The sequence below is a fragment of the Channa argus genome, chromosome 3, assembly GCF_033026475.1.
Source record: "Channa argus isolate prfri chromosome 3, Channa argus male v1.0, whole genome shotgun sequence".
NCBI lineage: Eukaryota > Metazoa > Chordata > Actinopteri > Anabantiformes > Channidae > Channa > Channa argus.
In genome coordinates, this window is record NC_090199.1 from 13,020,506 (window position 1) to 13,032,996 (window position 12,491).

Consider the following 12,491-nt stretch of genomic DNA (forward strand, 5'->3'; position numbering starts at 1 on the left):
AACGCTGCAAAGGTCAGTACTAAACAGGTCTGCACCCAGATAGTTATTGTACTCTGTTTAAAAACAGTAATTTGAAATACCTAATAAATATCTAAGAATCATGTTATGGCACTTTTCACTGTACTTTTGGGTTGAGCATAATTTAAGTAATTTGTCTTTTAGAAATATGTGTTTCTGTATTTGTTTTGCTAATAGGCATTTCACAAAAAAAGCAAAATGTGTCAACAGCACAGTTTAGAGAACACAGCTTACTATAAGAATTGGTGTCTTGATAATATGTATAGAAAAAATTATAATATGCCCATATTCAAAGCCTCTTGTCTATTATGATCATGGCACTTGGCGTCAAAGGAATTAATAATAAGCCTTTATCTTTATCTTTAATGTCTTCATACTCCTGTGTTAATTAAAAGTATTTAGTATATTACATTTTCATTTGAATGTTTGTTTGTGGCCATTTACATTCATTTCAAAGCTTTTTTAAAGATTGGGTCTTGAATGGATTATTTCACATTAAGGATTTGGTTAGTGGTCATTCTCTTAGCAATCATTTTATTGTTGTTGGTTTCATTAAATTGTCCTGGCTGTTGTTGCTGCACAGGTTTTCTCCTGGCAGCAACAAACAGAAAATAAATAATATCCAGCATCTTTTACCTAGTGATAAGCAGCAGTACCCTTCAAAATTAACCCTCGCCACCCTGTCAAATCCTATCTTGCAGGGCAAATGGTAAGTAGCTGAACTACTCCTGTGTTCCAGCAATTCCTTTTAATTGTAAAGAGAAACTTTGATGCATGACTTTGATGCAGTACCATGATTAATACTTAAGGTCAATATTTTCAGTTTAATAAAGGCATAAAGAGCTAATTTGCTCCGTAAAAAGCTTCTAAAGATGCAGTCTCCCAAAGGAATTGGCCCAAGATGATCATGAATGTAAAGTTATATTTAGATTCTTTTCTTAAAGTTTTAAGGTTCTCAAAAACTATTAAGCATGACAGCTATATTACAATGATCCCGTGTAAAGAGGTGTTCAACAGCTTTTGTGAAGTAAGCAACATTATTGTTTTTCTTAGGTAAATAGAGCCACCATTGAATTGTTAGAGTTTGTGTGAAAAGTCATTACTTCTGCAAATGCAAACATGTGCGCCTGGTTTGACATAAGCCATAGCTATTCTCACATATTCTCAACCAACTTTATCAGTGAGTCTTCAGTCCACACATATATGTGTGAAATATGCAAGGCAGCTGTGAGAAGTATTTCTTGAGCATGGTGTGTTTCTAAAGTGAAGAGTTGGAAACCTTCTGTAATTACGAAGATGGCCTAATATATAAATATGCATTACAAAGAAGTTCAGAGTACACATGTTGCTGTAGCTTGTAACATATTCTTTATTTATAAATCTACCAAACAATTCTTGACTATAATGGTGGCTGATACATTTTTTATTGTATATTTTGAGTTTTATAATAGTCAAATCATTAGAATAATTGTTTTAGGGTGAAGGTCAATTTGCAAACTTAATTAAATGTTTTAACTGGTTTTTGTCCTTGTCCACTTTTACAATGTGCTTTAAGGGCCATTTAGCAAACCTCTTACCCTTGACCCCTACTGAGCTTTGGGAGTCTGCACCTTTACTTGCTGACCTCTTTCAAAAATGTCAGTTTCTCTCCTAGACTGTGCTGCTTGTTTTACAGATCTCTCTCACTCTGCTGCGAGAGGTTAAGGTTACTTGTAATGGAGGTAAATCTTACAAACCTATGAATGTCTCCTATTTCTCCATTTCTTGTTTTCTTCCCTTTTTCTACATGTTTTATTTCCATTCTGAGTACTCAGAATCTTTTCTGTTCTTGCTCTCTCTCTCTGTTCTCTTTATTCACAGAGCTGTTTGTTTTTGCTCATTACAAGAGCAGTGTCAATAAAAAGTTTCAACTGTTTTATGTAAACCTGAAACTTTTTTGTGTGTCCATACCCCCCTTCTTACTTAGAGTTTAGCGACCTATTTTAGAGTGCCTTAATAAACTACATTAATGCCTGATGCTGTGTATTTTGGGTGATATTGTGAGTTGATGTTTACTTCAACTTACAATATACAGTTCAGTACTAATTCTGACAAGATACAAAGTCATCATGAGATTTTAAGAATGTAACTATAACTTGGCTTGGCATTGCAAAGCAAAACAAATACAGTTTTTAGTAGAGTTTTACTGAAGTGTTCTCTTGTTGTGTTGTCACTCCTTTCTGTAATCTCTAAATGATTGTTTTCCTTGATGTACGCTTGAAGCAGAATCATCTCCTCGTGCAAATCATGCACACCCAAACATATATATCTCAACAATGTGCACTGGCCTGCCTTTGTTTAACTGTAACTTTGGAATAAGCCTGGGGTGTAACATCGATAAAATGTCAATACCAGAGTGTAGAATTTATATGATATTGTGTATTGATTGATAATTGCTTTTAACTGCTAGCACCCATTTGGCTGGTATCAAAAGTATGTGAAGGAAATCATATCCATGGTTGTTGTTTTATTCTCTTTCTCTAGGATGTATGGATAGCTTGTTTCTGTTAGTCGGTTGGAGAAGTTATCTTACTAATCAACAAGATGTTTTGTCTTCACGTCTCCCCAGGTTACGGCACCAGGCTCACAAAGAGCTATATGCATACAAACAAGTAAGCATTCGAGTGACACTCTCTCTCACACACACATGGACCATATGCATACACTGCATAAAAAAAGAAATCATACATGATCCATGTAGCATAGGAGAAATTAGATGGTCCCTTAATAGCAGTTCTGCTACATTATTTTCCTGAAGCTTGCAGCAGCTGCTGGTGTGGGTGGGCATCAAAAATTGGTTCCAGAGATTTTTTTTTTTATGCAAAGTCCTGGATAACTGTGACAAAAACTGAAATTTGGTTCTTCTTATTTGTTCTAAACAAAGGCGACATAACTGCGAGGATGTACATAGCTATCTGTCCGGAGAATCAATTCACACACATCACCAACAATGCTACAGCATGTTCTTTTGTTTGAAAACAAGTTGGCATATGTGGCTTCAGTTTAATAAAGACAACAAGACACCGCACCATGCATGTGGGAAGCAAATTGCACAATAAATCTGAACAAACTTTTATAGCAAAATTGCATAAACTTAAAGACTTGTCAGCTTTTGATCTTTTGCAGTCTCCTAGCCCCGTTACCCTTATTCCATAATCTCACTTTTTGTAACTGGTCCAAATGTGTTTTCCAGTGCCGCATCTTTTTTCCCCTGTTCTGGTGCACATTTACTCACTACCATCAACGATGGTCTCTGTGCGGGGGATACCCATTTAGCTGGCATTAAAAAACTGCATCAAAATGAGAAAAGGGAACAATAAAAGAAAGATTGTTATTTAAACAGTAGACCCTTACAATTTTTATACCATTTTGGAATTGAAATGGCGAATAACAAGAATTAGAATCAATAAGCATAACCTGAATCACTGTTTAGTGTTCATGTATTTGATTGAAATCAGTGGCTTTAGTGTATTAAACCTTACCATTATGTTCTTTATTCATCCTGCATCGTTAATTTGTCATCACAATGGATTTTTAGAACAGTCCAGTACAGTCTTTTTGTATTTCAGACAAGCTGCTTTTACCTCTGTTGCTGATACAGTTTTAGTGTCAGTGACTACTTTGTTCTTGTCTGTTTTTATGCCTTTTAGGTCATTCAGAAAGAAAAAGTCAAAGAACTAAACTTGCATGAGGTAAGAACTAGTTTTATTATTCTAATTATAATCTATTGATGATACTTCTCTTTAACAACAAGGTATATCTAGTGGACAGCAGTGTTTTTTCATGATTAGTTAACTACCTGTTACAAAGTACTGTTATGTAATGTGCATCGGGAGCAGACGAACTGTGTTTGCTACGTCTGAATTTCAGGACAAATGATAATGTTTAGGCTGTTATTTCTGCTGTACAAATTGATACATGTGGGCCTTTAGTTTTTAAAGGATTATGGATTTTATCTAGTTAGGGAATGACAGTGATGACATACACATTGTTTACCATTTAACACTGAGTACAGCTGTCCTTACACGCTGTCATGTGAAAATTAGCATCTTGTGGTTAAGTCATGTCTTTGCACCCTACTGTTATTGCATAATGCTGTATGCCAACTCAGCTTGGCTGTAAATATGCAAGTAGAAAACACACGCTTGAGTGGAGAAATTCTAAGCCCCAGCTAAGAGCACAAGCCTTTTACACTGTAGTGTAAATAAAACAATAGCATCTTCACCTGTGCTTTGACATGAGGCTGAACAGTTTCTTACCAGCAGTGTTGACATTTCTCAGTGTCCTTTCAGGCCTTTACTGTTTATGTTATTAGAAACTGAGAGGAATTATCAGTAAGTGTCATGTGAGTGAAGTCTGTGACAACATAACCAAGCTGTGTTTGTTTAAGCTCAATAATAAACACACAGAGACATATGCACACACAAGTATTTGTAAGTGGCCTACTTTTAAAAACATGTAGAAATGTAGAAAATAATCTTTCCTAAAGAATTTATGTTTCACAATATGACATAATATACAATATAAAAAATGAATTTGTGTATATACAGTCAATGCACACAGTCAATGCACACAACAAATACCAAAACAACCAGCCCTGCTGTTGGTTATTGGGTTACAGTAGGTACAGTGGTTGACTTATTGTGATGTTCTGTGGGCAAAACTTAAGGCATGCGGAAGACTACAGCAAACATGGGTTCCCTTCTTTCAATTTAAACTAACAATTTGTGTAAAATTAGTGTCTATTTTATAAAGACAGTCACTCATTATGTAATTAAGCATATAAACTACAGTAACTGCTTTATATTTATAACATGTAGAAGAGCTTAAGAGGCTCAGTCCAGCAATGGGATTATGCAAAGATCACAAGGTTCAGAAAGTGATAAATACATACTGTAGTCATGCTAAAGTAGACCTAGTTATTATTTTCAAACACATTATCTAGGGCTGCAATAATTCTACACACAATGTGTACTTAAAACAGTACTTAATACTTAAAACAACACAATACACCACGGCGTGGGTTGTAAAATGACACAATTGTGTAATAATATTTTGCATTAAAGTCATTGTAGTTATGCTTCTCTCAGTTTGTTAGTGGTTTTGCCTGATTTTCACAACTGAGATACCTATAGATTATGAAGGCAAAATATTAGTTTGTGGAAAAACAAAAAAACAAACAGATTCAGATCTGTAGATAAAGAAAGTATTTACTATTACCTTACTAGGTAATTGTTATTATCGCACATTCGTCTTCATAGCAGAAATATAAACCTTTAAAAAAATTGTTTTGACAGGTACATTTTAATGTATTTTTTCTATGATGAATTCCATGATTGTTTTTCCACAAAATTAAATAAATGTGTTATACATGCAATCTTTAACTAAAGCTTACAGGAATAATTCACTAATTTGGGGAAAGGAGCCTCTGTCAGAAGTTGTTTAAGGGTGCCAGATTTCAGCTGTGAGTGTGACACCACATACAAGGCACTGAACAGAACAAAATCGTTGATCTATTCACCAATAAAGAGAGCAAACAGACTTCTTCACAGAGAATTGTTCTGTGTCCAGAAATCCTCAGTACAAAAGACTAAGGTCCCATGCTGTTCTTTTCATCCTCACTTGTCCATTCACCCCCCATAACGAGCTGAGAAAAACTCTGTTTCTAAAGGAGTAATGGTTGCAGGGTTAGGGAGCCAAAAAAATCAGTGTGGCAAATTAAAACCTCCTTTCATCAAAGTCTTACCCCTGCATGGCTGAAGTTTGCTGATGTAAATGTTGTGGGACACTTTTATCTATACTGTAATGGAAGTCAGGCATCAACTCATCTCCTATTTTTCACTAGCCAGGAACTAGTTTTACTGACATGTTCACGCAGGATTTAACCTCAGGTTTTGTTAAAGACAGCACAGAGTTTGCTCCCTGCATTATCCAATCAGCTTGGTTGACACACATCGGCATTGTTGAGATTTGGGAGGTATATGCTCCGGGCCTCTGTGACCTATGGTTACCCACAATTCCCCTCTCTGCATAGGTCAGCATTGATGTTTACTAGTATCGACTGAGAACTATAAATCAGCCTTTACTCTCAACCAGGATCGTTGGATGCATTGTCAGCTTGCAAATAAAGATGGAAACCCTGGAATTTTTCCCTTTCAGTAAAACTGTATTTACGAAATTTACGAGTACATTGCTGATTTCTAAATTATGATATGTTAAGCTTATTAAGAAAAAAGCAAGTGGGTATTGAGAAGGACATCTGCTGTGAAATGTATTCAGACCGGTGAATTCTCTGACGAAATCTAAAATAATAAAGAAATCATACACACTAAGCCTCATCACATATTTCAACAGAACAACAACAAACCATCAGTCAGTTGCCTAATTATTTTAAATTGTCTCAACAGAGTGACAAAAATTAAATTCACAAACAATATGCTAATCTTAGCTAAGTGTAGCATTTTAGCATTCTGCTTGAGCATTTGTGAAAAGAGCAACAAAATAAACAACATAAGATTAGGCAGGTTGGTAGGACGGGTAGGTGCCCACTGGAAAAACACACCTTCAAAGCCGGGGACACCTGCAGAAAGGGACGGGGACAGAGAATAAGAAAGACAACTACGCAAAAACTTTGATCTGTTTGTTGGCAATGTCTTTATCAGATAAAAAGCCTTTAACTCCCCCCATCTCCCTTTCAGATATGTGCAGTGTGCTTGGAGGAGTTCAAACAGAAAGATGAACTGGGAATTTGTCCATGCAAACATGCCTTTCATCGAAAGTAAGTGAACGGTTTTGTTAACTTTCATGGAAACCCACAGAGGCAAGAACACATACTTTTAATTAGAACATATTTTCATAACAAAATAATAGATTTTTAGCTCACAGTGAGAAGATTTCAGTGATTAAAGCGAATGTGTTATTGTTAGTGGCTTGACAGGAGTCTCTGTTAGTGCAGTATAAGGCAATAGTAACAAAAGGTTAAGAACTATCTAATCAAACATATTATACTAAAGCTAAGTGTGAATGAAGTGAGGAATTACGCATAATATCGTAAATCGCTGGAGCCAAGTTGAATCCTCACCTTCATTTCAACTTGGTTGTTTATATCGGCAAGAAACCTCCCCTGGCCTAGTTTTTTTCCCCATTTCCAGCAAGTGTGTCACCACTCACTGAATCCACTGTGTAAACACTCTATTTAGTGTGTGTGCAAGTAAAGCAATGTTTTTTATAAAGAGAAAACACACAGTCCAAGCAGATAGCTACTAAATAATGATTCAGAATAAATGATAAAAAGAAGTTAAAAACATTACATTACATTACTCACTAATTTATACTCAGACACAACATTGAACTAGGACTGCAACTAATAATTATATATATATATATATATATATATATATATATATATATATATATATATATATATATATATATATATATACACACACACACACACACACACACGCACACACACATGCGCTCAACATTCGTAACAATGGAATGAAACAGACTAAAGAATATCTTCTTATCTCCAAATTAACAAACCTAGAATAAGATGTTTTGAAATTTGTGGGCTGGGGTAGGGGACAAATCACATCAGAATACTTTCATTTGGTAAATTTACTGTTAACCTTTTAATAATTGTTTGGCCCTTTATCCCCAAGTGTTTGAGCTTCTGCTTCTGGTTGTAGACTTATGGCAATTTTGATTTTGTTTTACTGTTGAATGTTTTACTGCCAACAAGTGGCTGCACAACCAGCTCACAGGCGGTGATTGACACACATCAAATGTTTGAGTCTCTGTTCTTTTCTAGACAAAACAATAGTGACTAGTTTTTGGTGTCCCTGCCTTAACTATGTTTATCTTGGTTGTTTTTTTCTCTTAGGTGCCTCATTAAATGGTTGGAAGTGAGGAAAGTTTGCCCGCTGTGCAACATGCCCGTTTTGCAGCTTGCCCAGCAGGCTGGCAGCACGGATCCCCCTGTACCAATACAGCAGCCTCTGCCCGGCATAGAGAACCTGGTGTAGCAGACTTCTCAAGCAGTACACTACAGACAAACACACATCCCATCACTCATACTTTCACCTGAACAGGTCTGGGTCTGTGGACAGACCAGAGAAACTGGAATTACTGTGCAGACATTTTCAAAGAAATGTGAATCTGCACACACTGTCACCTCTTATTTTTACATTGTTCACAAAAGGATTTTTTTTTCATGAACGAAGAAGAGAAGACTTGGTCTAGAGGATTTGATCTAGAGGATTCTCGGCCATGATGTGGTTGATATGTTTTTCACAACCAAAGCACTTTTTCTGGGAACACCAGCTAAAGATGAGGTGGAAAAAACATAAAAGCCAAGAACTACAATACTCTAAAATATGTTTTTTTTTTTAATGAGCACTTTATGAGAAGTCAAAACTTAATTGCTTGTGATCATAGTAGCAAGGTAATGTTTTACATTTTATCATTAACTATTATTTCTATGTACAGTTCAAAGCCACATAAGTTTTTATTTTTAATTAGTAAACTTAGCTTTTCTTTTTTAAACTCACAAAAAATATATATAAAAGGGACAACAACACCAATGTTAGTAGATGTCAGGAAATTTGGACTATAATTTGTTCAAATTGTGCACAAATGCACATATACCGTATACACACACATACACACACACACACACACACACATAACTTAAGCTCAACTCAACCACAAGACATTTTGTCTGATTAAATGTGAAAGGTGTGAATGTGTTAAAATCCAGCCTTTAGAATTTGTTAGCATATCACTCGGTTCTTTCTTTATAGTGTGATTCTTATCCTTTTTTCCTATACTGCCAAAACAGAAAGGTTACACAGTGAACAAAACTTATTTTCACTAAAGGACTTTATTGGTAACATCCTCTTTATAACAGTGCTGTTAGTAAGCTCAGATATAGGTCATTTTTTTTCTTCTTTTGTTAAAATAACTTAGGACCTCTGAATCAAAATTTAAAATAAGTACTAAAGCAACTGTGATCATCTAAACCCGTATTAGTGTATATAACCTGGTGCTTTATGTATAAAACAGTTTTACAGCGCAAACACTAATAATGAGGCAATATTAAACAAAATATCTTTCATAGATGAATGGGCCAGTCTTATTTTGCCGAGCTGCGTAAATGTTGAGAGGTTAAAATGAAGCAACAAAATCTTAACAAATGTTCATTTTAAACTTGGATTACATATCCTGCCAGAAAACTATTAACAATTCATTTTAGAAAGAGTTCAAAATGAACCCTTACATAACCAACTACTCCTACCCAATAGAATATTTGTAATTTTTTGTTTTATTTATTATTATTTCTTGGCACAGCTGCATAGAGTAAATGAGTGACTTCTACATCATATATACTGACAGTGAATCATTAGCATATCTTAGTTAAGATATACACTATGTAAAACACATGCACAGAGAGCGAGGTTGGAGCTGTTCTCTTGCCTGGGCTGTCAGAGAGTCAGTGGTCAGCATGTTGTAATGAAGCAGCATTTTCTTTCATACACACATATACAGAATAGTTCAGCTTTTTGGCTGCAGCATTCTGGTACTTTCGCCTCTCTCCCTCTTTTCTGTACGGCACACTGTGCTTTTTGTTTTTGTGCCACACATACAGTAACTCTGAGCCCTGCTTTTGTTGAGATTTTTGCCCTCAGCTCTTTCAGCTGTTGTGAGTAAACATGCTGATCTAAAAGGTAGCAGAAAGAAAAAAGGTGTGGTTTGCAGTGATTGTCCTAAGATAAGTTGGAGATTGTCATTTTCATGTGATGCGCTGGGAAATGACAATCATACATTATTTTAAAGGCACAATTCCCGATCCAGATCTCTTAAAAAACTACTCCATAAATAAATACAAAAAAACAACCAACATGCTAGCAGGATTAAAACAATTAAATATATTTTTAATGAGTTCTGGTCCTCTCAAAGGCTTAAATTCCTTAACAGGGTGATATTCTGAATTCTTAGTGGAGAAACTAAGTTCTAGTTTCCTTATTATCTTTATGAAAATATGCTGCACATCATGTACAAATTTAGAAAATCTATTTTAAAAATTACTAATTGTGCTTTTAGAGCACAAAATTTCCAATTGGACCAAATCCTGTCATGACAGAATTGCCCACATGTGGATGGCTTAACAAGCAGCCATGGCAAAAGAACATTTTCACTCTCTGTGGATTGATTTGAATGTCTGCCCACATCCCACAGTGTTGACCTTTGTGGTTGGTTCAGAGCCTGGTGAAAATGCCAACAGTTAGATGAGAGAGAGAGAGAGAGCAATATTTTTCTATCCTCTTGTGTAGTTGTTACCTGATGGTTTGCTCTTAAAGAGTCCCAGTCGTCTTCTGGGAGTGCAGCTCTATGCCACACTGATTAAAGACTATTAATGCTTTTAACAAAACTCATATTCAAAGAAACCACATTAACCTTAAGTTACAAAAAAAGACAAGGCCTGTGTTAATTGGTGAGATCACGCTTTACTTTATTGATGGTTTACTATATGATTGTGGTTTCAGGTTGAACAAAATAAGCAGCATTGTTGGTTTTATTATGGTTCTATTGGTTCTATATACAGTATTTACAACTTTCTCACTTCTTGGTGTTCAGTTAGGTTGTGACCATTACGCAAACTTGCAAATGTTACAGTAAATGAAGCTCAACATCCTTAGGTATGCGTTGATTATTATTATCAATGGTTTGACTATACATTGGCTAGTAGTTTTGCAGCTGTCCCCAAACGATGACATATTTTATAGTTCAGTGTTAATAACTTAGATCTTAAAGCTTTTGTCCAACAAATAGTTTTGTCTTTGAATGTAAGGTTCACTTGAAAAAGAAAAGAACATGAGAAGATTTCATGTGAATTCAGGCTATTTTGTATAGCCAAGTCGCTAATTATCATTGCTAAATGTTTGTAGACAGTATCACCTGTGGTAGCGTTTTTATAAGGATGCAGCACAGGAAGTGCTCCTTCATAGCAATTTGGTTGTCTTAGGTGTTGTGTCTGATTGTAAACACTTCCAGCCTTTCCACCTGAACTTCCCTGTGTTCCTTCGTATGTGCCGTCCTATTCCCACTTTAAACAAAGTGCCAGTTCAAAGTGAAACATCATGTATCCAAAACTCAGCCGAATAGAATGATGGTTCTGTTTTCTGTTTAAAAAAATAAAATAAAATAAAATACAAGGAGCTGGGTAGGAGTCTCTGTCAGGTTGTGGCCAAAAAAAGACAGGAAACTGAGCCAGTCATGAATACAGTAATGACTGTCTTCCCACCAGTGAAATCATCATTGACGTCAGTGTTGCTTCTGAGTTAACAATATTATAAATAGAAAGACACAGTCAGATGAAATACGACAGTCGGGAACGCCAATTCACATCAAACATTTACTGATCCTCGCAGTAGAAGGCGTTTGAATGATGGCATCAGAAAGTCATTAGCCGTCCCTTTAGGCCACAGTGTTTGGTGGCAGACTGTTCTGGCAGAATATGATTAAAAACTCTATGCTTTCCTTTCTAGATGAGGGGTTTCATTATATTTCCATGGTTGGTTTTGGTGATGTGTTCTCTCTATCACTGCCTCCCTGAATTTGTATGGCGTGTTATTTATTCCTCTGTAGCACCTGTAGTGTCCTTCCAACTCACAGATAACTTCCCCAGACAAACCCTCCAATGTTTACCAGTGTACCTGAGTACATCCTTTGCGCACACACCCCATTCTTTGTTTTGTTAACACTGATTATGTTTGTGGACTCCCACAGACATTGTAAGACTAAGAATTCTGCAGCAGAATATTTTTGGAGACAATTGCTGTACAGTATTTGTAAGCTCTATTTTTGTATATTGCTATTTTGGAGAAAATAATATGCATTTTCCTTTTATTGTTTTTGCTAATTTCATGTTTATTCATTTTAGAAAAATGTTGCATGTGACTGACTTGAACTGTAAATAAAGTTTCCAAATTTTGGAAATATTCCAGTGTTCTTTTTCGTTTGTTTTCTCTTCCATGCATATTTAACATCACCTGTATTATAATCCAAAGAAAATACTCACTATGTCACAGTAACTATGGTTAGACCATGTTATTAGTAAAAGATTAAAACAAGAATTACATTTTTCAAAAAAGGCATAAACTAAAGCTTGCAAAAGGTGAAGGGGTCTGAAGACTTTACACAGCTGCTTTAATTTCACTTGGTGTGTCAAGATCCATTTGATGAAATTTTGTTTCATACAAGCTTATGGGTGAGAAGTTTCTAACAAGCCGTACCAATTCTGAATAAACCCTAGAAGTTATTTAAATGACAATAAGGCTAATGCTCACTACACACTTATATAAAAACTAAATGTTTTAAACATATAATACATGCATTGAAATAACTATACATCAGACAAAAACAATGCCATG

The 12,491-nt window shown here is 35.5% G+C and overlaps 1 protein-coding gene across 3 annotated transcripts in view; it reads left to right on the forward strand.

Annotated features, from left to right (window-relative positions):
- Positions 1–12,059, forward strand: part of rnf24 (ring finger protein 24) — a 28,074-nt gene extending 16,015 nt beyond the window's left edge. For all 3 annotated transcript variants that reach the window (XM_067497163.1, XM_067497162.1, XM_067497161.1), the window contains 4 exons: positions 2,627–2,669; positions 3,708–3,749; positions 6,756–6,835; positions 7,943–12,059. In XM_067497163.1, coding sequence (XP_067353264.1) covers positions 2,627–2,669; positions 3,708–3,749; positions 6,756–6,835; positions 7,943–8,084 — 307 coding nt within the window. In that variant the 3' untranslated portion in view covers positions 8,085–12,059. The remainder of the gene's footprint in view (positions 1–2,626; positions 2,670–3,707; positions 3,750–6,755; positions 6,836–7,942) is intronic.
- The last annotated feature ends 432 nt before the right edge of the window (positions 12,060–12,491 follow it).